This window comes from Rissa tridactyla, chromosome 12 (genome assembly GCF_028500815.1).
Source record: "Rissa tridactyla isolate bRisTri1 chromosome 12, bRisTri1.patW.cur.20221130, whole genome shotgun sequence".
Taxonomy (NCBI): Eukaryota; Metazoa; Chordata; class Aves; order Charadriiformes; family Laridae; genus Rissa; species Rissa tridactyla.
Genome location: NC_071477.1, coordinates 4,186,193 through 4,210,604, shown reverse-complemented (window position 1 = coordinate 4,210,604; position 24,412 = coordinate 4,186,193). Strand labels below are relative to the sequence as shown.

Sequence of the window (24,412 nt, the reverse complement as noted above, 5' to 3'; positions counted from 1 at the left end):
CACCATCTCTGTGAAGGACCGCTGACTCCCCTTGTAGAGGCCACTCGGGGGAAGTGGCTTCTGGGGCTGGAGAGTCAATTTTTTCTCGTTTTGTTGTGACTTTTCATTCATTACTTCCTGCCAGTCTCTCTGATGCTCTAGTTGTTTGCCATAGATTTGTGATATTACATAAAGCAGTCAGTGTTCGTATTCTGAACCCAACATCTCTTGCCCTTCTGGAGCTGGTGCAGGGCTGAGCAGCAACTTCCCTGTGCTCTTCCATAGCTTGACCATCCTAGACATCATTTTCTGTGTCTGTCTTGCAGGTTTTCCAGCTCTGGAATAGCGCTTTTGCTGTAACTTCTCTAGCTGTAATGCAGGTGGTTTGTTTTTGGTTTTTTTTTTTTTTCCCCCCTCATAGTGTTTAATGGTCTGCTGGAAGATGCAGTGCCTGCTGGCGCTGCTCTGCCTGCTCAGCTGCAGACACCGCTCGTGTCCCCGCTCAGCACCCACCCAGCAAAGGGACCAGCGATGCTCAAGGACCTCCTTGCTGTTAACGCTGGCCTTGGCTGCTGCCAGGCTTTCCTTGACTCATACGAGGCTTAACGAAGGCAGAAAGCTGGGAGAGAGCGAGCCGAGAGCTCAGGGAAGCACTTGCGAGGCCAAGGCTGAAGAGGGTGAGATGGGGAACCAGAGGGAACGCTGGAGGGGTGAATCCTTGGGGGGGTTTGGGCAGCCAACAGCTGACTACTGAAAAGCGTGAACGGTTGTTTGGGAAAACAAGACCTTTTGTGCTTTTCTGCATAAATGTTTAACAGCAAAGAACAAATCCACCTGCCTGTCACCTGTTTCTCACCCCACCGAACAGCTTGAGCCCAGTTTAATGATGCTTGGAATGAGCGGGTTCACCGACGGCAATGCACCGCCAGTGCCATCAGTTTTGGTGGGTGGGGGATGCGTGTGTTAACCAGTGGTGTTTCCAGCGTTGTGGATAGTGGTGGGAGAACTGAGGCTGCGCGTCTCCCTGCGCGTGCCTGTTCTTGGTTGCTGACTTTGCGTGTGATCGTTAATGCCCAAAGAACAAATTTCACCCACCATCAGTAGCTGGGGTGCAAATTTAGCTAATCAGCCTTTGGCACATGGCTGTCAGGTGCCCATCGTCCCAGGAGTGAACTTCCGAACCCTTTCGGAATCCCGTTTCTGAACCTTTGCTCTCCAGCGCACTCCGCATCCCCCCCCGCCCCAGCCTTCCTCCCTCTCCTCGCCAAGCCCAGGCGCTTCTTCCCTGTGTGAGAAATGATTTCACATCGTGCAGAATTAATTCTCCGCTCGTGATGGCCTTGATTAAACAGATTGGCAAACTGTGCTAAAGGTGGCAAAACAGCTCCGACATGCAGACGTCTTCGCCTCCTGAAAGGAAAGGCAAAAAACCAAACCCCTGTGGGCTGTCGCTATTATAAAATGCAGGCGGCTGTGGGCTCTTTTCTGCAAAAGCAGCAAAAATTCTACGCGCTTTGGAAGAGCGTCTGTAAAGTTAACCTGGTTGAAACAGTTGTAATTATTGGCACTTGAACTAGACCAGCTTGAAATAATAAGGTTTGTTCATCCACAACTGGATAGACTGTACTGATGGTCCAGGAGCTTGGGGATAGATATGCCATAGGAATGTGGGGAAAGCCCAGGGTCCTGCCTCTGCCAAGATATATCCATTAACCAAGCAGGGAACAAGCCAGCCTGGGCCCCACCTTCTGAAAATTTCCAAAGAAAAACCCCCAAATATGCACAAAGCTCACTTTCAGACAAATTTTTATTTTTTTTTATGGGTATTCTAATTATTTACCCAATTAAAAAAACTTTTGTATATTTTCGGTTTGAATCTTATTTTGCAGACATGCAATGGAAAGTGGGGTTCGGGGTTGGGGGGGGAAGGTACTTGCAGCATGAATGTGTTTGACTTGCATGTTGATGCTCTGGAAACTTTCTCGCGAATCCAGCATCTATTCATAGTATGTCATCTGCTGCCTTCCTGCGTGCTTTCTGGGCAATCATCGCCTGGAAGAAGGGTTGTATTTTTGGCTTGTTCTTTTTTGGCTTTTGTTACCTTGCTGTCTGCATAGAAACCTTCAAGCAGAAGGGGTGATCTGTTTTTCCAAGAAATTGGCTGGGAGAAGTCCTTTTGGGTCACGCAGGTGAAATCTTGGTGGCCTTTCTTCTCAGCCTTGGTGCATAGACCCCAATGGACACGGTGAAGACTTCTGACAAAGAAGTAGTCTGGCAAGTCTCCTGCTCTTGAGATGACTGTCTTCCCTCCCCTCATCCCGGGGATCCTGAGAAGAGCAGAAGGTAAGATACCATGAGATCTTCATGGAAGATACGAAGGAAGGACAGATCTCTTCATGGTTGAATTAGGATTAGGACTGAAGGTGCAGCATGAAGATCCTGGGCTTTTTCCTGTGCGAGAGGACAGGGCTGAACAGCGTGAAGATGTTAGATGGATGGAGGATGAGAATTTTTGGCAGAGTTTTTGTCCCAGACACAAAACGTGGCTGGGCTGTCAATAGTTCAAGGTGGCAATCCTGATCCCCTTACACAGCAGTCATTCCAAAACACTAGGCTGTGTCGAGTCAAAACAAGTGCCGCAGCAAGATAAATAGGTGAACATGCTGTATTTGCCGCACTGAATTGACATAAAATAAGTATGTGGAGGGCTAAGTGCAGTTCTTGGGGTGGGAGCCAGCAGAGAGGAGCAGAGCTGAATTTGCAAACACTTTTCCCATCTGCTCCTGGGCTGCCCGGCCAGGCGCTCGCACTGATTTACTGCTGTCCTTCCATCAGCCTTTGAAAATCAATCCATTAACAATTAAAGTAATGTCTAGTCTAGTATTTATTTCACACTCTCTGGTTAATGGACTGATCAAAAAAAAAAAAACTTCTTCAAGCACTAGGACTGCTGTATCTCTGGGTCATGCTTTCTCCCTTGTTCCCTGTTAAAGCTGAGACCTGCTTTTATGGAAGCATTTGGGAGAATTACTGTGCATTACCATACCATACCATTACATTTCCTGTAAAGAAGGTGCAACTTCTGTGCTAAATATCCCCAGACATCCATTAAAACAAAATTGGAGCAGAAAGGGCTAGCCCTGAATGTGCCTGCTGGGCCCAAGCAGCTCTGTGTTGGGCTGTCTGTGGGCTCTGCAAGAGAAGCAGCATTTGCTTTTCTCCATCTCCTCCTGGGCAATAGCAAGTTGGATCCGACCCGTGTGTCTCTGCTTGTGCCCCCAACCCAAACTGCTCGGAAATGGCTTCTTCACGGAAACACAATACATGGCCAGAGGCACCAGACCATGAGGCTCCGGTTCTCAGCAGTCAATTGGCCCCTGACCTGGGATCAAACTGAGGACGGACCCCAAAGACCTCTTCGCACCCTGTTTGGGGGGTGTCACACCTGGGGGCCTCCACAGCTCGCGGGGGGCTGAGTCTATTGGGGTCAATGCCCCACGGCTTGGTTGGGGAGGGCAGGGACCTGTGGGGTCTGCACGGATCCCCCCACCCTAAGGTAATGAATTTACCACTGCAGCACCTTGAAATAAATGTGCTATTCTAACTCTGATCTGAAGCGCAGGATGGTTTGGGTTGCAAAAATGACCTTTAGCGAATGCCACTAGAGGAATACTAAAAAAATAACAAATTTTCTCCCCCTTCAGTTCCCGGTCCTCCTTGTATTTTTGCCAGTTTCTAGGTCAAATTCCCCATTTCTGCTTCTCCTGCGCTAGCACAGCGTTTAGGTTCCACAATTGCAGAGGAGGGAGGAATCCTCATCCCGAATCCCGCTCTTCCCAGTGCCCCGGAGCCTTCCCTTCTTCCCAGCGCCTCTGGCTGGGAGCCCACCCCAGGTAGGCTGCGGGTCCGCACCTGGCGGCTGCGGCAGGGCTTTGGGGGTGGGGGGGGAATGTGGCATTGCTGGACACCCCCCCCCCCCCTTACCGCTCCGGGGGTGGGACAGGGGGGAGCCGCGGCAGCTCGGAGCGCCGGGGGGAGGACGCTGCGCTCGCAGGTGTGGGCTCGCTTTCCCTTTGGTGCGTTTGCTTATTTATTATTTATTTCCCCCTCCCCTCTCTTTTCCTCCTTCCCCCCCCCCCCCCACCGCGCTTTTCTCTTACGCAGTGGGAGAAGCCAGGCAGCCGGGGCTGGCTCTGCCCAGCCGCCGTCCGTCCTCCCTCCCTCTCCCCCATCCCTCCCTTTTCCTTAAAAACCTGGGCTCCGGGGTGCAGCCCCCTGCGCTGGCAGCATCCCTGCCTGCGAGGAGCAGCCCCTTCTTTCCCCCCCCCACCCCGCTCCGCCCCGCCGCCACCTTCCACCGGCCGCCTCCGAAGCGCAGCCTCCGGCCGTGCCCGCAGCCCGGCTTTGTGTCCCCCCCTTCCCCGGCCCGGGGGTGCCTGGATGCGGCCCCGGGGAGCGCAGGGCAGGGAGCCGCGCTAGAAGGGAAACCCGCCCGCAGGTAAGCAGCCAGCGGGGGTTTATTTTCAACTTTAGGCTTTTCCTGCCGTTTTACCGGGGCAGGGGGTGCGTGGGGGGGTCGCGCCCAGCGGCGGGACAAGCCCCCAACCCCGGCGGCTCTCGGACACGGGGAGGGTGGGGGGAGGTTTTGTGGGCACAAAGCCGCATGTTGGGGACTCACCGACCCGGCAGGTGGGAGCATCCAGCGCTCGGGAGGGATGGCGTTGTGCAGCCTGCGCGTCCCCTGCGCCGGCGGTGTGGAGAAATGCCTGAGCTCCCTGTGTGTTCAGGATGCACCAAGCTCGCAGGGTTCCATCCCACTAAAATACGCTCTTGGTGAGGTTTTGCTGGGGGGTGGGGAGGGTGGCTGTGCTCTCCTCGGCAATAAATCATCCTTCTCCCCCAGCGTTTCTCACGCACATGCTTCGCCACCGTCCCGCACTACCCGTTTGATCAGCGGATCTTAAAATTGTCTCTTTGGTGCCCCAGGTCCTTGTCACAGGCTGGTGCTTCAGGATGGACCCGCTCTTCCCTGCCCATATTTTGGAAGACCCCGACCTGCGAAAGCTGCTGAACGACTCCTCCATGCTGAACCTGAGCTTTCTCCCCAGTAACTGGTTCAACAACGGCACGGGGGACAGCTTCCTGCCGCTGAGCATCAAGATCACCATCGTGGTCGTCTACTCCATTGTGTGCATTGTGGGGCTGGTGGGCAACTGCTCCGTCATGTATGTGATCGTCAGGTAGGACACGCAGGCAGCACACCAGGGAGGCTCCGGGGGAGGGTGCTGTGCGCAGGGCAGACCTTCCCCCCTCCTAAATTCCTGCTGCGGGTGAAGCAGGCAGGCGCTTCCCTGCTAATTGTGGTGTGCTTTAGAGGTACAGATGTGGTATTCGTCTTATTGTTTTGGTTTTATTTGTTTTTCTCCCATCCTAGGCTGTGATGAAGGTTCCCACCAGCTTTCAGCTGCCCTCTGGTGCCTCCTAAAGTTTAACCCAGAGAATGGAACAGAGCGATCAGATCTGATAAAAAAAAAAAAATGGGATTTTTCTTTTTTTTTTTTTTTTTTTTTTTTTTTTTTTTTTTTTTTTTTGCAAATAGCCAGGCCGGGAGCTGGATGTCCCTGGGGAGGGCAGTGCGCCGGGAGCATCCCAGCTGCCAGGGTGTGCTGGGTCTTTAATGGGACCTTTCCCTCCTGTGCTGTGTCCGGCACCGCAGCTGTGGTTGCAGGTGCTGCTCCGTCTGGGAGCTGGCGCTTTGCAAAGCTGCATCTAATCGGGAGGGGAAGAGCCTGCTGGGAGGCTCAGCCTTACTTTTACAGGGGGGGGAAAATCACAATTGTAGTTACTCCAACTCTTTGAAAACTATAGACATACCTAAGATGTGACAGGATGCTGCGGAGATGAGGGCAACTTCTCTCTCTGGCTCCTCACACTGAGGTTGGAGAGCAGAGGGACAGAGCATGGAGCCGCCACCGCTCTGTCCTCCCTGCACCTTCCTGGCATTTTAGGTGTCCTTGTCTGGTTCTGCTGTGGTTCAAACCACTCTTGTTACCTGGAATCAGAAACCCTGTTTCCCCCTGTAAGTACAAAATAAGTTTGTGCCACCGTTGGGGCTGTGGTTCTGTGTCAAATGCCAGCAGCCCTCTTCTGGTCCCCGTACCTTCTCTGTTAGGAGCGAGCTTCCATTTTCTACACGTCTCAGAGCAGAATCCTGGTGCGGGTGGATGCTGCCAGCACAGAAAAGACAAGATCAATTTGTTTTCTCCTCCAACAGAGGACGAAAATATTTAGCAGGTATTCAGACGCTGATGAGATTAAGTCTTGCTCCTGCCAGGAGCCCTGCTGCTTCCAAAGCATCTTTCCCTTGAATACACAAAATTCGGCTGGGGGAGAGGCTGCAAAATGAAGTCTTTGGTATCACAGGCTGGTAAATGGCAGATAAATCTCTGCTATGAGGGCAAAGTGATGCGAGTGTTCATCAGGCTGCCTGTCCATGCTCTTCCTGCAGGGGAGTTTGTGGCAGGGAGAAGGGATCCCGTTAGCCCCGGGGAGTCGGGGAGAGGAGGTTTGCGGTGCAGCAGTGCCGCTTTTGGGGAGCTCGTGTTTTGCTCGGTGGAGTAGCCGTCACTCGAGTCGGCAGGGTGTTTGTGGATGTGCGTAAGCGTGGTGGGGAGCGAGGCTCTGGGAGGGAGAAGTCCTCGTCCCACGGTGATGCAGCTCCCTGGGAACGCCAGCCAGCGCGCATGCGGGGAAGGGAGTCCATGCCCCATGCGTGAACCTTAGGCGTGTGTCAGGAGAAACCTTGTCAGAAATCTTCTCCCTGTCTTCAAACGTCCTGTGGGACGGGGACAGCAGGACCCTGCTAGCCCCTGCCCGGGGCCCTGACCCATGGATCACCAAGAATATGAATATCCCAAAGTGGCATCCTGCTCAGGGTGGTTGTGTGCCACGGTTGTGCGGGGCCACGCTTTTTCAAAATGGTGGCTTCTCTTCTGCTCCTTTTTTTGGCTTTCGTACCTTCCAGTTGGGTAAATGTGAGCCAAGAAAAGAAACTGAGATTTAGCACTGGAATTTCCCCTGGAACTTAGGTTTTTTGCGTGTCCTCTGGTTTTACTGGTTCTAAACAATTGAAAACTGAAGGCATGTGTCACCCCCATCTCCTCCAGGCCTTTTCCACTTCTGTTCCCCCTTTATGTAGTAAATCCCTATATATACAAAAGAGTTAATAGAAGCTTTAATTCTTTGGGCCCTCCTTTATGGGGATTCACCTGTGTTTTTCCCCAAAAACTTCTGTGTGAGCCTGGAGGGGCCGCTTGAATAATGTGTGCTGGGGAAGCTCTGACTGAGCTAGAACATGTGTAGAAGCTCCCGTTTCTCTCCATCGGTGTCTCCTGGGAGCTCAGTACTGGCTGAGGCTAACGCCGAGTTAGACCCAGGGAAATGACCCTTCTTGGTTCGCTGAGTAACTGCAACTTCTGGTCATTTCTGCCCAGGATTTTTCTCTCCTTGCCCCGTCTGTTAAGGTCAGGAGCAGGTTTGGTGATAAACTGGACTCAATGTCTCAAGCCCTTGACCCTGGCCATGTGTGCAGACTCATGCAGAGCTGCCAAATTACTGGCCGTGCAAGGAGGATGCTGGTGACTTCTCAAGAACAGTTTTTCTCCGCAGGCTGGAGCATTGGGGCTTCTGGGCTTCGTGCCTTGAACAGCTTCTTTTTTCAGTATGTTTAATGTTGGTTCTGGTAAGTCAACACGGGACTCTGAGACCCTTAATGATAGATCTCTTCCATTAATGGAAAAAAGGCTGGCAAACACTCTGTGCTGCACCGCTACCATCTGCAGGTACGGTGCACCCTACAAATGCTGGGTTTTTTTCTTCTTTCCATGCTTATAATTTCACCAGGGATAACCAGACTTAGCATGCTACACAACCTACAAGAAACTGATGTGTTATCTTCCAGAAAAAGAATGGTACAGTGACGTAGACAGTAATTCTTTTCCTGTTTAAGAGAGGGAATTGGGAAATACAAAGGCTCTAATATCAGCACGCGAGGAAACTGGAGGCATCAGGAAGGCTTGATTTTTGTTCCTCTTGAATGAGTTTGTTGCAGCACCGAGGGAAAAGTTTAAAATCTTCCGGTATTTCACACCAAAAATACTAATTCAAAGCCTCCTCTGGGTTTTCCCCTCTGTTGTAGAACCCAGCCTACATCTTTATTATATTTGGAGTGATTTAACATTTGGAATGATTAATTTCTAGAGACAGTCATCATGTGACTGTCAATCCCCTTCTTATGCTGAGCAGCGCTAATTGGATAAGACCGAGAAGGGCTCTCGTCAGGAACACTGTTTCCTGGACAGAAAAGGGCCTATTGTGGGAACCTGCCTCGTCCGCGGCTTTGTTCTGCTGGCTCATTGTGGAGCTGGCTCCTTGTCGGAGGAGACAATGCCTCCCCTCCCTCCTTCTCCTTCTGCTGTGTTTGCTCTCTTCTGCACATATTTCCTGTGCTGCTTTTTAATGAATGTGAAACAAGGAGTTGAAGAGCATGAGGCGGAGAGGGCTTGAGGGGGAGCGCGGGGGAAACCAGGCTGCTGAGGTCCCTCTTATCCATTAACTGCAGGCTGCAAGGCTGGATGCTGGAGAGCTTTGTTTTGGGGAAGAGAAGCGAAGGGGAAGGGGGATGTATTGTTCTTGCAATGGCCCTGGGGGTGGATGACCCATGGGGTTGTGGAGGCGATGCCGACCCAAGTGTGGCTGCGCAAGGTGTGACAGAGCCCCCCACACCTCCACCGATGTGCCAGGGAAGGGACCAGGGACAACACACAGCTTCTTGCCCAGGAAGTCCTGTGTTGTCCTTAGCTCCATCACTCTGCTGCGATGCTCAGCAGTGACGATCTGGAGGACTCCCGTCCTCAGCAGTGGCTCTGCTCGCCTGGATCAGGACCCCATGGGAATGATTCCGCGTTTCTAGGTCGCTTCTTTTTGCCGCGGCAGCTCTCTGTTGGGGTCCCAGCAAAGTACTGGGGATGCTCAGCTAACCCTATTGAAGAACACTGTTTCAGACCATTTTAAGCAGCTGTTTAGGCAGATGAAGGTTATCGGGCTCCTACGCTTCCCCTTCCTGCTTCCAGGTGAAGCTTTAGGAGGAGGGATGTGATGGGGAGGTGCCTGCACTGGGCGGCTGCCTGGGGACGGCAGTCCCAGCCGTTATTCTGCTTGAAAACTGCATCAATCCCTGAAAACAGGGGTGAGGGCAGCTGCTGTAATGAGACAGGGAAAATTAAGTTAATTATGACATTGCAGAGATGCTGAATTCTTAATAGAAAGCTTTCTAAGGGAAGAGCCTCGACCAGCTGTGTGTCTCGGAGCTGAAATTGAGTGAGTGTTTAATGTGGTGTGGACCCAGTGGACACTGGTGGGGCCATCTGAGACCTCAGCTCTCTCCAGATTAGCCTCTTTTCATTTTTCCTGGGGGCGGGGGGAAGACAATTTTTGCACTTTGTAGAGAAGAGAAACCCATGCCAAGAGCTGTGTGCTGTGCAGAGTGATTGATGCTGGGAGAGGATGGCAAGGTGAGCAGGAGACTCAAAGGGCAGGTCTGCAGCTCCCCAGTTTCCAGGGTCCCACGAGCCCAGGTGAGCCGTGTGTGGCCCCTGCTAACACAGCGCCTGTGACTCCAATGTGTGCTGGAGGGCTCTTGGTTTCTCCTGGCTTCGGTGGGATAAGTGGAATGGAATTACCCAGGTGCAGCAGCAATTCTGTGACGTTTAACGTGGGACTTGGTTCCTAGGGCTTTTCAGGGACTGGGCAATTCCCAGCAGCATATAGGACACGAGTGGTTCAGCAGAGGCAGATCCAGCACACGAAGGGTGAGATGCATCTCGTCTCATGGACGAGAGCGTCTTCCTGCAGGACGGATGCTGGAGAATGCCCTTCTTAGACTGAAGCACCATTTCTGGTGGCCATGTGCCTGCTCAGGGTTGCCTGAGGATCCCCGCAAGCCCCCAGGCGAGTTGCAGAGGCCTTTTGAAGCAGAAGTCACCCAGCCTTTTCCCTGGTCATGGCAGTGATTTGGGCCACGTGATGTCCCCGTCTGTGCTGGTTCCCAGAGAGCACCTGGAGGTGGGGGTGGCACCAGTGTCACCTAGACACAGCAGCAAGACTCAAAGGGCAAGAAAATCATCTGATGGGATACACCCATGTGTACTGAAGGAACTGGTGAATGAGGTTGCTAAACCGCTCTCTATTATATTCCAAAAGTCATGGCAGTCTGGTGAAGTCCCCACTGACTGGAAAAGGGGAAACATAATCCCCATTTTCAAAAAGGGAAAGAAGGAGGAACCAGGGAACTATAGGCCAGTCAGTCTCACCTCCATGCCTGGTGAGATTATGGAGCAGATCCTCCTGGAGGCACTGCTGAGGCAGAAGAATAACGAAGAGGTGATTGGGTATAATCAACACGGCTTCACCAAGGGCAAATCGTGCTTGACAAACCTGGTGGCCTTCTATGAGAAGGTCACAACATCAATAGACAAGGGGAGAGCAACTGATGTCACTTACCTGGACCTGAGCAAAGCCTTTGACACTGTCCTGCATGACACCCTGATCTCCAAGCGGATAAAATATGGGTTTGATGGGCTGACAGTTCAGTGGATAAAGGACTGGCTTGACGGCTGCACCCAAAGAGTGGCTGTCAATGGGTCCATGTCCCTCGGGGATTAGTACTGGGACTGGTCTTGTTTAACATCTTCATCAGCAACATGGGCAGTGGCATAGAGTGCACCCTCAGCAGGTTTGCTGATGACACCCAGCTGTGTGGGGCGGCTGACACACTGGAGGGAAGGGATGCCATCCAGAGGGACCTTGACAGGCTGGAGAGGTGGGCCCATGCCAACCTCATGAAATTCAACAAGACCAAGTGCAAGGTCCTCCATCTGGGTCGGGGCAATCCTAAGCACCGATGTAGTCTGGGCAGTGGCTGGCTTGAGAGCAGCCCTGAAGAAAAGGACTTGGGGGTGCTGGTGGACGAGAGGCTCAACATGAGCCATCAGTGTGCACTAGCAGCCCTGAAAGCCAATCATATCCTGGGCTGCATCAGGAGAAGCATGGCCAGCAGGGCGAGGGAGGTGATTCTCCCCCTCTACTCCACTCTCGTGAGACCCCACCTGGAGTACTGCGTCCAATTCTGGAGCCCCTACCACAAGAGAGAGATGGACGTGCTGGAACGTGTCCAGAGAAGGGCCATGAGGATGATCAGAGGGCTGGAGCACCTCTCCCATGAGCACAGACTGAGAGAGTTGGGGTCATTCAGTCTGGAGAAAAGAAGGCTCCGAGGAGACCTTCTAGTGGCCTTCCAGTATCTTAAGGGGGCCTACAAGAAAGCTGGGGAGGGACTTTTTAGGATGTCGGGTGATGGAAGGACTAGAGGGAATGGATTAAAACTAGAGATGGGACGATTCAGGCTGGACGTTAGGAAGAAGTTCTTCACCATGAGGGTGGGGAGACACTGGAACAGGTTGCCCAGAGAGGTGGTGGAAGCCCCATCCCTGGAATTTTTTAAGGCCAGGCTGGACGGGGCTCTGAGCAACCTGATCTAGTGGGAGGTGTCCCTGCCCATGGCAGGGGGTTGGAACTAGATGATCTTTAAGGTCCCTTCCAACCCTAACAATTCTATGATTCTATGGTCTGTCCCAAAGCCTTGCGGCTTGCCCTGGCTGGTGGCAGACTCCTTAACCCCTGCTGGTCAGTCATTGTCTTGCCAGGTAATTAATGGGCTTTTATGTGCCGGTGTCACTGTAGCGTCTGGCTTCATAGTCCAAAGTGATGTAAATTTGTCCTTAAATTCTGTGTGGTCTTTTTTTTTTTTTTCTTTTTTTGTGTGTGTGGCTGGTTGAACCATTAAGCATAAACTGGCTTGAACTGGGTAATTTGAGGTTGAGGGGGCCCTGCGAAGGTGACGAGAGCGGCAGGGACACGGGGAGCAGGGTGTGGGTGTATGGCTGGGAGGACACAAATCACGATGGTACGTGCCAGATCAAATATCAGCTTCATACAACCTCTGGGCTTAAGAGCAGGGTTGGGAGCAGAGATGCCAGCGAACCGGTGCCGACTTCCACCGTCGGAAAGTGAGAGCAGCTTGGCAAAAATCCTCCCTGAGCCTTTTCTGCTCTCTTTTACTTACTGTGCGTGTCTGGGGAGGGCGGCAAAGGCTGTCACTGATGCCAGGGTGTGGGGTGGGAACGGAGGGAGCTGCTCAAGGTGAACAGCACTGTCTGCATCCCGATGAGCTGGAGCTACGAATATCGAAACCAAGAGGCTCTGCAGAGGTCCTGGAGATAATGCTCATGGTTCCCCAGGGCTGAAGGCTGTGGTCCCTCTGTCCCTGGTGTCTGCAGCCCCATGTCGGGCTGTAGGTTTGCTGCAGTGGCTGGTCGTTAGCCCTGGGGCACCTGGAGCTGCTCGCTGCCCTGCGTGGCTGGGCGGAAAGGAGGGAGCGATGCCGAAACAACAGGTTTTCAGCTCCCCCTGAGGCTCAGCCAGCACAGAATCCGTCCTTGTGAAAAATGGGACCTCAAAGGCCAATATGTGGAAGAGCTGTTTCCTACCCATCTCCTCCTCTTCCAAACTGGGTTCCCCTGGCTGAATCACAGCTCTGTCCTGGGTAACGCTGCTGGAGATGGAGACCCGCTTAGCAAAAAGGAGGGGGAAGCTGGGTGCTGAGCCGATACGCAGGTTTTTTTCCTCTAAGGCTTCAGCAGCCGGGAGAACAGGAGAGCAGAGCAAAGCCATTACTTTTGTGACAAAGGTGGAGCTGGATGGAGAGCCGAGAACTGCCAGAGCTGCCCTGTGGGAGATGCTCCATTAGGAAATTGCCTCCGTGACCGAGTGCAAGAAAGTGGCTCAGCGGGAAGCTAATGTCTTCTGCGGAGGCCACAGGCTTATCCGCGTCGGAGCTGTGCCGTAGGGGGGAACCTTAGGTGCCTCCTAAAGCCCGAGAGTTTAATTTGTCTTTTTTTGTGCAGATTAAGAAAGAGAACACTCTCAGTTCCCGGAGGAAAGGAGAAAAAAGAGGTTAATCCACAGAGAAGTGATTAATTGATTTTTTTTGTTTGTACTGAACATTCTGTAAATGTTTGGGAATATTGGTTGGTTGGGGTAATGGCTGTTGGCTCTCAGTGTGCAGAGAAAGGGGAGCTAGAAGTAATTAATTAGGTGTAAATTAATTTCCCCACCTTTCCAGTGCACAAAATCGGCTCTAAAATCCACTTGAAGGTGGGTTGAAGGAGGGAAGCGGTGGGTTAGCCACCTCAGCGTGTCCCCATGTCGAAGGTGGCTCTGCTGTCACCTGGGAGGGGGTGAGGAAAGGGGCAGCAGGGAGGGATCCGTGCATCGGGGGATGTACAGCCAGGCTGAGCAATCGCGTCTGGACTGACTCTTTCCGAGAGGTGTCTTGGAGGGGAGGGACGGGTGAGGTCCCCTGCGATGGAGGGGAGCAAGAGGGAGGCGAAGGTTTGCAATCTGGGCGCCCCAAGCTCAGGGTTAGCTGAGATGCCCCAAACTTCTCACTGTGCTGGGGACAGGGGTGTGCATGGAGGCAGCGTTATCCCCCGTGGATGCTGGATGGGTGGTAGAGGTGGGTGGGCTGCTGCTTGTTTCTCCCACCGGTTAAAACAAACAAACAAAACCCCAAAAAACAACAATCAACTTGAATTTTTTCCGTTTCACAGTGGTGAAGTTGGTCATCGTGGCTCAAAAATGCAGTTGTTATTCCCTCGAGTTATAACGTCATTAAAAGCAGTCAGGGTTAGAGGTGTGTGGATGAATTGCCTCCAAGTCCAGGCCTCCTGGTAAGGATGGAGTGGAACAAGCTTGACCTTTGGGAAGCCCGGACGAGCCCAGCCAGGTCTGTGGTACACGGAGGGAGGCCACAGCTCCCAGGAGACCTTTGCTAACGCAGTCTTAGGTGGCTGAATAATTTCCTGAAGCCTAAACTCACAATACTGAATTTTTTTAAGGGCTGATAAAGTGACTTAGTTTTAATTACCTCCCCGCTGACCTAGAGGGAAAAGTGTCTGAAACCATTCCCAGACCCAGCTTGTGCTCCCTGTGTTCATTGCCTCGTTTACGCCGACTGCAAGAATTCAAACAAAATAAGCAAAACTCGCCCAGCCTGAGATGCTGCTGCTCCGGGCTTCACAGCACTGGAGTCTCTCCGTTTCTCTGTAATTCTGCTTAGAGAATTCCAAAGCTTTAAACCTCTGGCAGCTGCCTGGTTGTGTTGGATTTACCAAGTGTTTTGCTTGTTCATCCCTTCACAATAGGAAAGGCGCTGGTATTTTTCCTCTACTGCTTTTGGTGGTATAACTTTATCTGCCCTGGGCAGGCTTTCGAAGAACCCACTTTCTTGCTCGGCTGCTGGGATTTCTGGGTCAGGAGGAGCCTGACGCTGGCTTATGTGGGGACATCAAGTGCTTCTGTCAATGTTCTCCGGCTCCAAAAGCTTCCCTTGGCTTTCAAGGTCACATGTAGGACCATTTGTTCTTGCTTTCTGAACATTCACTTTCCGAACTTCACTTTCAAACATCTGACTTCTAATACAAGCACAGCTTAGAGCTCTGAGAGGGGCAAAAAAGTAGGCTTTATATTCTGGGTTGCGGATCCCCTGACTGTTATTCTTGCAAACCAATGTGTCTCAGCAGGGTTCAGAGTGTGGCAGTGATAACGTTCCTCCAAGCGTTCACATGATCTACCAAGAGCTGAAGATCACGGCGGCGGGGAGGGGGGGGATGTACAGTGCTGAGGAGTGCAGTTTGGGGGTTTGCTGCTCTGAATCAATTTGACAAAAAGAGCTTTTTTAGGTCAGATCAGACCCCATAATATTCCAACACACATCAAACTGCAAATAGTGCAGTAGTTTATGAGTTTAAGTGTTACCCTCAAATGAACTTGCCCTCCGCTAATAACACACATCATTGTCTACCATTTCTGGCAACGTTTCTGCAAAGGCCGTTAGTATAGTAAATGATAAATGAACTGTAGTTTTAAAATTATACCTATTTGAGCTCTTATTTTGCCCATGAGAGGAACATCCTGGAGCTGTAACGTTAGATTCAGTCACAGAGTCACCGTTGAGTTTCCATTTCTGCAGACTCTGCGTGTATCCTTGGGCAGCTGATCACATCTTTCTTTGCATCATTTCCCATGTGTAAAAAGGAGATGATTACCATTAGAGCAAGGTGAATCTTCTTTTGAGGCCGTCGCTTCATGTGATAAAAGTAATATAGAAATGACAAAACGCCTTTGAAGTAGAGCTGACTCATGACTTCAGCTGCAAACTACCCCTTTCTTTAGAAAGCTCCATTGTGATATTTTGATTTCTGATACAAACCTCATTCCTCACCAGTTTTTGGCTGGCCATCTTGCCCGTTCCGATTTGATAGCTCACATTAGCCGTAGTCTTTGGCTATGAGCCCATACAAAATGGCTAATCAACTTACCCCTGGAACATATGATGCCTTTCAAATCAGCTTACCGGGTAAAGCTTTCACCAATATTTATAATAATGAAGCCATATGTGATGAAATCCTAGATTAGCCTTACCGAAGTCATTTTTCAAAAACCATGGTCTAAGTTGACAGCTGCAGGCTTTCATGGCCCTCACTTGCAGTCTAAGCGAATAAGCTTCTCCTGCCCATGAAACTGGTTGCGAAGGCACCGTTTGTATTTTTGTGGGAGCTGGGTTGAGCTGTGTGTTGATAAGCATGTGAGAGGTAGAAAGGAAAGGGTGGTGGTCAATCTCTTGTCATGTAAGAAAAATACAGCATCTCCTTCCTAAAGTGGCAGAATGCCCTCTTCAGTTGACTTCAGTGGTCAGGTGGAGCTCTAACCATTGCTCGTTCCTACATTTCAGATTCACCAAGATGAAGACAGCAACCAACATTTACATCTTCAACCTCGCTCTGGCTGATACCTTGTGTCTGATGACCTTACCTTTCCAAGGTACAGACACGTTCCTGGGCTTCTGGCCCTTTGGCAATGTCCTCTGCAAGATTGCCATCTCTATAGACTACTACAACATGTTCACAAGCACCTTCACCCTGACGATGATGAGTGTGGACCGCTACATTGCTATCTGCCACCCTATCAAAGCACTAGACATCCGCACTCCCCACAAGGCCAAAGTGGTGAATGTCTGCATCTGGGCGCTGGCTTCTGTCTTTGGCATCCCAGCCATGGTGATGGGATCTGCAGAGAATGAAAACAACGGTCAGTAAAAATGCATCCAACGGGTGGGAGGTCTCGGTGGCCAGGAGAGCCCCTGGGCTTGGGGAGCCATTGGAGAGGGATACTAGTTTCACCAGCATGGTGAGCTCTCTGCTGTAAAGTCAGCTTAACTCTTTGCTTTCTGCCCTTACCTCTGCATCATTGCTTCTGCTTTTCTAGTATTAAACTAAACTGAACGTACAGATGCTTTTCTTCTTGCTATGGGTTTGCTGATTTTCCTTTCCTTTTTATTTTTTCACTTGCAGAAATTGATTGTCTAATTAAACTCCCTTCACCCGTGGATTACTGGGATCCAGTGTTTGGCATCTGTGTCTTTCTCTTCTCCTTTATGATCCCCGTGTTGATCATCACCATTTGCTACAGTCTCATGATCAGACGACTCAAGAACGTCCGTGTCCTCTCAGGCTCCAAAGAGAAGGACCGAAACCTGAGGCGCATCACCCGGATGGTCCTGGTGGTAGTGGCAGTCTTCATCATTTGCTGGACTCCCATCCAGATTTTCGTGCTGGTCCAGTGCTTGGGTGCCAAGGCAGAAAGCGAGCTCGAGCTGGCCATCTCCTGCTTCTGCACCGCGCTGGGCTATGCCAACAGCAGCCTCAACCCCGTGCTCTACGCCTTCTTGGACGAGAACTTCAAGGCATGCTTCAAGAAGTTCTGCTTCCCCACCGCCTTCAGGACCGAGCTCCAGATGTCCAACAGGATGTGCAGTATCGCCAAGGATGTGGCCTATGCCTGCAAGAACTCGGAGGGGACTAACAATCCGGCCTGACTAGGCATGGAAATTCCCATGGTGGCTGTCGCTCAGCAGAGTCCAACCACCCCCACGTCAGAGCTGACTCAGATAACGGCTCTTTAGCAGGACCTCAAAACTGCGAGGCCAGAAACCGAGGAAACAATTTTGGGGGTTGGGAAAACCGGATACTGCAAGAGCATGCGGAAAAAGTGAGCCCATTTGATGCATTTTCAATTCCAGTGCATCCCGCACTAAGGAACGCGTTTGAAATCAGCCCTTTGATTCCTGCAAAACCCTGGTGGTTTGCAACATTCTTGAGAATTCGGGAATTAAGGGTTTAAAACAGGCATTGCTCCTGGGACTTACACTTTTGCTGCTGGGAGACAGACAAAATGCGAAGTATTCCATTTCTTTTTTTCCTCCCTGAGTTGTTTAAGGCGCTAACAACTCGCGTGGCTCACCAGCCGTTCGTGTGCAGGTTTTTATTCCTGCGGCATTGCTCTGAAATTAGACTTTGCTGAAGCCAAAGTGGGCAGCAGCCGTCAGACAAAAAAACCCAAGATCATCTCCAGGATGAGTCATCGGGAGGGGAAGGAAGGATGCGGGGAGGGAGAGGAGGGAGCTGGTGGAAAGGGAAACTCAAGCTGCCCCACGGCTGGGAGCCTGGGGAGGACACCGTCAGCTCCCGCGGACGGGGTCTGCAGTAAAACCCCCCACCTGGAGAGAGGGGAACGGGGGGGTGAGAAGGGACTGTCAAAACTGATGAACGTAGCTCAGAAGAGGAGGAAGAAAAGACGGATGAAATGAAGACAAATCCTTGTTTACATGCTGCTATTGCTTTTTTTTTTTTTTTTTAAACCTTGTATTTCCATTGTAATAATGGACAGAATGTGTCTGTACCTACACAGCTCTATAGTGCTAGAGGTACGGCTGTAACATAAGATTTCATCTTGCCGAGCATGCCTTCGGGTTCTTCCTCAGTGAGAGGAGGAAGGAATGAAGTGGCCTATGTAGACATGTATTTATGTATAGCGGGAAGCTATTTCCGAGAAGTCGGAACAGCAGCTCCTCCAGAAGACATGGACGTTTCTGGTAGGAGGGGCAGCCCAGAACAGTCCCACCCGCTCCACAGGTGAGAAGTGGTGCACAAACCTTACAAAAGGTGGTTTGTTGGGGTTGGGTTTTTTTGTGTGTGGTTTTTGTTTGGTTTTTTTTTTTCTTTTTAACGAAATGAGGTCCACAATGCTGAGAGCACTCGGGAAATGCTGCCCCGAGGTACCACCCCTCCTGCCAACCAGAGACTGATTTTTTTTTTCCCTCTCCCAGCGGGGCAGAGCTTTGTAAAATGAAATGCCCTGTCATTTCATTTGATAACGAAAGCGTTCCCGAAGAGTTTAACCACCGAGTGCCCTCCGTGCTGGCAGGGACAGCAGACTCGTATTTTCCCTGTAGCACAACCCCCCCGGGGGAAATCTGGGCGGTGGTGCCGATGGGGAAGCGAAGCAACGACCTCCCTTTGGAGATGGGAGGCCAGCTCCAACGCGAGAACCGGCAGCGTTGTCCGGACTGTACAGATTTCATGTGAATATATTTCCTGTGCTCTGGTCTATGAGATTCTGTATTTTTAATGTATTGATTTGCCAATATTTTAATGCTGTCATGTTCTTTATATATGCTGTATAAAAGAATCCAATGCTATATTTCTATGTAGAGTGTTTCCCTTATGGTTGGGCTTAAAATATAGATGCGATTCCAGTGTCCCGCGTATAGGACCCAGATCCCTTGTAAATCACTCCAGCTGGGAGGATTTTCATGCTGATTGGCATCTGATTGGGAATCTGGAGGGATACCAGAGCAAACTTTGCAATTAGCACTTCCCCTGAATAACGTAGGGGGAGGAGGAAATCTGGGCACTTTAAGCACTTTGCAATGGATGTTTTTCCCCGAGCGCTCCCCAGGAAATCTCCTACAACCCCCAAAACATGCGAAGAAGAACTCCCGGAGAACCGCGCTGCTGGCAAGCTGCATCCCTGCCCTTGAAAAGATGAGTTTGGTGGGCTGTTGTGTCGGTGGGTACAATAAGAGCCTTGGTCATCGAGCAACCTTGACTCTTCTCGGCCCATCAGGTGCCGTAGGGGCTGACGGGGTGCTGGGTGCCGCGGTACGTGAAGCTGGGAACCGCCTGCCGGGCTTTCCTTGCGGTGCCATTAGGGAGCAGGAGAGCGTTCGTTAGTGGCTGGCAAAGGAACAGCCACCCTCCCTTTGTAGTTCTTGGTTGGGTTTTTAAATAGATTTACGTCCTCTGAAAAATATCCCGGTGTTCGGCGTTTTGGGGGTTTTTTTTTTGTTTGTTTGTTTGTTTTTAATAAGGATTTTGTTATAATGACTATGCTGCAACGATCTTACATAACCAAGTACTCAATAAATGTGCGTTTACTCAGCTTTTGGGTAATTCTGTGGCCCTCGCAGTGAATGTGTTTCGGCATTCTGTTCAATGCTCAGTGGAGTTTGTTATAAGAAGAGCAACAAAAAACCTGAAAGCAAAAGCTTTATTGTACTGTGCCTATGGAGTTACAGGCTTGCGATCGGCTGGCTGGCTGAAGCGCAGGCTCTTTAATTCTCTTCTGAAATGGTCGTGTTGGTATGATTTTACAATTACCGCGGTGTAAATGACAATTTCCTAGGTGGCTACTTGTGTGCTTTAATAAAGGAAAATAAAACCCCCTGTGCTTTGAATGATGTGGAGTCTGAAAGACTTAGCTGCGTGGCGTTCCAACCCCGGCGCTGTCGGGATCTTTGCACGTGGGCTTATTTTTCCAGCCAAAACAGCTGCTGAGCGTGTGTAATAACGGCGAAGCACCCAATCCCTTTTTTATGGAGGTCAGCGGGAACGTTTGTTACGCGGGCAACTTTGTCTGCAGGCAAACTGGAAACTGAAGATGTGGAAATGCTGGAAAATTGGTGGTTGGAGATGAGCAGGAGCTGCCTGCGCCCTGCCAGCCTCCCCAGCCGCTCCGGGCATGGCAAGAGGCAGCTCTCGGCGCAGGCAGGGCAGGGATGCGGGCAGCTGCCTGCTCCGAGAGGTGAAGTCTGATGTAGGTTTAAACCGAGCTCTTCCCACATCTTCCCCCGCACACTTCCCAGGAGTTACGGGGTTAGGCACGATCATGGAGAACAATGAATTACGGAGCCGCTCTGAAAATAAAGCCAAAGCAATATTGTGTAGCCAGGAGAGAAGGATTAGCCAGTGAGATGTGCAATAACGAAAGCGCCTTCCCTCTGCACAGAGATCAATATTCCTACCCGGGCAGGTAAACATAAGGAGACTTTTATTAGCAGTGGTGATTTTCTTCCTTTTTTAAAAAAAAAAAAAAAGAAAGAAAATTGGTGGGGGAAAAAATAGAAATCTTTATTTCTTTCCTAGTTCAGTTAATTATAAGTACCCAGGGGTGAGTTCTTACAGTGAAACCATAAACCAAAGTGCTTTATTCAGTATTATGGGATTTATTAATGTACTAAGTGTTCTCCCTGCTGCTGCTGGCTGGAGTCAACGGCTGGAAAGGCCGAGGAACGATGAGCCAGGGGCTGAGCTCTCTCCTGAGGAGCTCCTTGGCTCATGGCACTGGCGCAACTGGGCAAAGCTCTGGCTTTTGAAGGGTTCTCGGCTTTTGCAGGTGCTCTGCTCTGCCGGTGCCGCATCTCCCTTCCTCTCCCCCTGCCCAGGCTGTTCACTGCCGCCGACAGCTTGCCCCCAACGTAGAATCGTAATTTCTAAAAGCAGAAATAAGGTGCAGAATTTGCACCCTCAATCAAGTTTGGATGGTTTTGTGTCGTGGGAAGGACTTACCCGGGGAGGCGCCGAGTTATCCTTTGCCGAGCTACAGGTGAGGCTGAGGTTGGTTGGTTTGGTTGAGCATCCAGTCGAAATCACCCTCCTCACGCCCACTGCCCGCAGGAGCCACAAAGCCTGTTGCCTGCTCTGAGGGCCCCTGGCCCCCACGGAGCCTGGCCCCCAGTGCTGAAAACCATTTTAGCAGGTGGAAGAACCAAGAAACCCCAACTGCAGAAAGAGAAAAGCTGCTTTTGCCCCATGTGGTGCCCATTGCTCTGCGGCTCGGGACTTGCCCTCATGAAGACACTACGTTAAGCTGACCAGTTGCCATATCTATTTTTCCAAGGTGATTGCATGAGGAGCTAGACTGTAAATATGTCTTTTTTTTTTTTTTTTTCTTTTTTCCCCCAGGGGAGGATTTGTTAACTACTTACAGAGCTGTGACTGGGCTCTTATCTCTCCCTGGGTACTTTGGGATATTATTGCTGGGCAGGACAAAGTGTGCCCGGAGGGGGATGCCTCCCACCCTGCAATGCTTTGTAGGGAAGGTGGGTGGTCTCCAGAGTTACAGCCTCTTTGTTTAAATGAAAGGGATCTCCATAAGCAGCTGGTGCTGGTGCAGCCTTTCCCACCTGCTCAGAAGAGGGACTCTTAGAGTAGCAGCAAAGCGGGCTCCGCCAGAAAAACTCCAGTTTGCGTTCCCACTCATTTCCCTGTGCTTTCCTTCAGCTATTTTTGTGGCTATTTATGCATAGACAAATTTCTCCTTCCTTCCACAAGGAGAACCTCCTTCGGACCAATGCTGAGCTGTAGCCCTCATTGTGCATTCATGGCTTCACCTCGTGTTTCCATGCGAGTCTCTGTGACGGCAGAGCTTCGTCGCTGTGACTTTGCAGAATCAGCTGAAGATCCTGCCTGATCTTCACCTCCCAAGCCCTGCCCAGGGCTGTCTGAAGGACCAGTTCTTACTCCTGGCCTTCTCCTGTGCTGAGGAGAACCACGAAGCTGAGACGGGCGGGACAGAGGGTTGCAGGAGGGAAAAGTGTCGCAGCTTCATGATGAAAAAGGTTTGTGAGGCAGTGAGGCTGGAAAAAGGGAGAGAAAATGGAAGGTGGACCTGAGACCATAACCCAAGAGTCACGGTGCTGCATGAGGATCAGAGATGGACTATAAGAAAGTAGAGCATATGCTGTGCTGTGTGCCAACACCACCAATGGGTGTTTGGCATAGGGCTTTTTTGGGGATAGGGATGTGATGCTACAGGATCTGTAGCCCCCTCTTGCCACGGCTGAGCTGACACACATCTATTTTGAGTGGCCCACAGTGGCTGCATGCACTTGCCATCTTGCCCATTTAGGTTGGGGCTACACGCCACCTTTGCTCAAAGCATGTGATAACAGGTGTGTTAAGGATAACTGGTTTTGAAAAAAGGAATTTTAGGACTTTTTCAAGCAAAGCGACTGCTATTGGGATGGGAGCACTTGAGGTCGAAGAGCCCCATGGCTCGTGAACTCCCTTTGTTCCTTTTTTCAGTACCCTGAAGCCTGGATAAATTGCATGACAGAATGAAATAATCAATAAACAGAGCAGCATGGTTATGTATCTTGGCAACGATGATGCTAATCAACCATGTAAACCGACTTTGCGCTCTCTCTCTCCCTCAATGCAGTGAGATCCCAGCTGTCTGCAGTGAAGGAGCGATGCTGGCTCTCTGCGGTGCTGGGGGACACAGACAGCCCTTTCCCCACCTGCTGCTTCTCCTACCACACCCAGGGTTTCTGCTACAGCAACCCAAAAAACTTGATAAACGCTCCCTGGGGTAGAAAGTGCACAATAATATTCGATACCAGCTGGGATCACCTTCACCACCCCTGAAGAATGTTTCTTGTGTTTGGATTCTTGGGAATTTGGTCCTCCCATGGTTAAGCTGCTGGAAGGTCATCTGGGAGCAAACCCCACCATCCCATGCTGGCATCTTCCCCAGTAATGAGCAGGTTGGATCATGTGTGGGTCCGTGTAGCGTGCTGCTATGCAGGAGCCTCTTGCTCCTGCTTTGCTCTCAAATCCATGTGCCTTTTGCCATGCTGGGTGGGAAATCCTACCTGTAGAGCCCAAGCTATTGCTGGGGGGGTCTCATAATCTATGCAACCAGCCCACTCTTGCAGGAAAAGGTCTTTTTCCTCCAGTGTATGTTATTTCTGCCAGGAGATGTAGCTCCTGTGCGGATGGAGTCCTGCTGCCTGCCTGCAGTGGTCAGGGAGAGCATCCGCCGCGTCCCTCCCCTCCAGGCCTGCAGCCAGGTGGGATGGGCTGGAGCCAAAATCCCAGCAGCACCAGCCCTGCCAACCAGCAGGTTTTTGGCGTAGTGAAGTGAAGGATGAATCTGCGAGAAACCAAGCAGGAAACTTGATTTTTTCCAAGGAAGCCATTGACAGACTTCTTCCCACAGTCTGGTTTTTGGTTGCATCGGATCACCTTTCTCCTGGCCACAGAGAGGAGAGCAGGCAAAGTCTGAACTGGCGCTGGCCCTTCTATAAACATTGATTTCTCTGTGTGTTTTCAGTCTGCCATGTGCAGTGAGTGCTCCGAAAAGCTCATGCCATGCTGATTCATTCAGCGATGGGGAATAAAAACACAAGCTATGTAGTCAATATGAAATCAAGATTAATGGCTTTTCGGCCTGATTTCCTCTGTGTGAAATGAATCCCGGGTTGTGATTTGGCTATCTAATGTTTGTTCAATGTTAGGCATTAATAGCAACTTCTCTCCCGTGTTGTGATTTGGCTATCTAATGTTTGTTCAATGTTAGGCATTAATAGCAACTTCTCGGCATGCACCGGTCATCTGTTCACATATTTTGGCCTTTCCCTCATCTCAGCCTCGCACTGCTCTACCTCTGCTTAACCGCAGAGAAAATTCCTGGGGATAATCACTTGCTTCCTGGGATTAAGTGTAAAAGAGCAGAATTTGAGAAAAAGAGCTTGGAGGTGGGTATGGAAAGCCGACCAGCGCAGCTCTCCCCACAGTTTGCTTTGGCATCTGCATTGGGGTTTAGCTTGAATGTGCTCGGCTGGAAAACTACCTCTTGTCTTCTGATGAGCGTGTGTTGGCGATGCCACTGAGCCCTTCTTCTGCCTTGGACTACCTGCCAGGATCCTGCACGATGAGGGCGAGCCATCAGCTCTGACCTGCCCCATCCGCCATGAAATGGTGGCTATTGACCCCATCTCCCTGGCTCATGATGGGCTTGGAAGGAAGGAAGGAGCTTGGCGGAGAGTGACCCACTGTCTCCATCGCACGGCAAGGAGAAATGTAATTACATCCGTAGCATTTCCATCAATACAAGGCAGCAGCAGGCTGGGTCTCAGGGGAGGTTTTTCATTGCGTTGAAATCTGACTTTATTAATTACCAGCCTCTGATCTCATTTGAGGGTTCAGTTTATGAAACTGAATCCTTATTTCTCTGTTTTCCTTATTCAGCTGCCTCACTGAGTTCTGTACAGGGGATGGTTTGGACCTCACGATCTCCCGGGGCGTCTGTGCGGAGAAAGTGGCGGAGCAAGGGGAGGTGACGGGGATGTACA

The 24,412-nt window shown here is 50.9% G+C and overlaps 1 protein-coding gene across 1 annotated transcript; it reads left to right on the top strand.

The window, feature by feature from the left end:
• Positions 1-4,992: 4,992 nt before the first annotated feature.
• On the top strand, positions 4,993-17,032 carry OPRL1 (opioid related nociceptin receptor 1). The gene is made up of 3 exons (XM_054218426.1): positions 4,993-5,219; positions 15,890-16,245; positions 16,509-17,032. Exons 1-3 carry the CDS (start codon positions 4,993-4,995, stop codon positions 17,030-17,032), a joined length of 1,107 nt encoding a protein of 368 aa, XP_054074401.1.
• Positions 17,033-24,412: the final 7,380 nt, after the last annotated feature.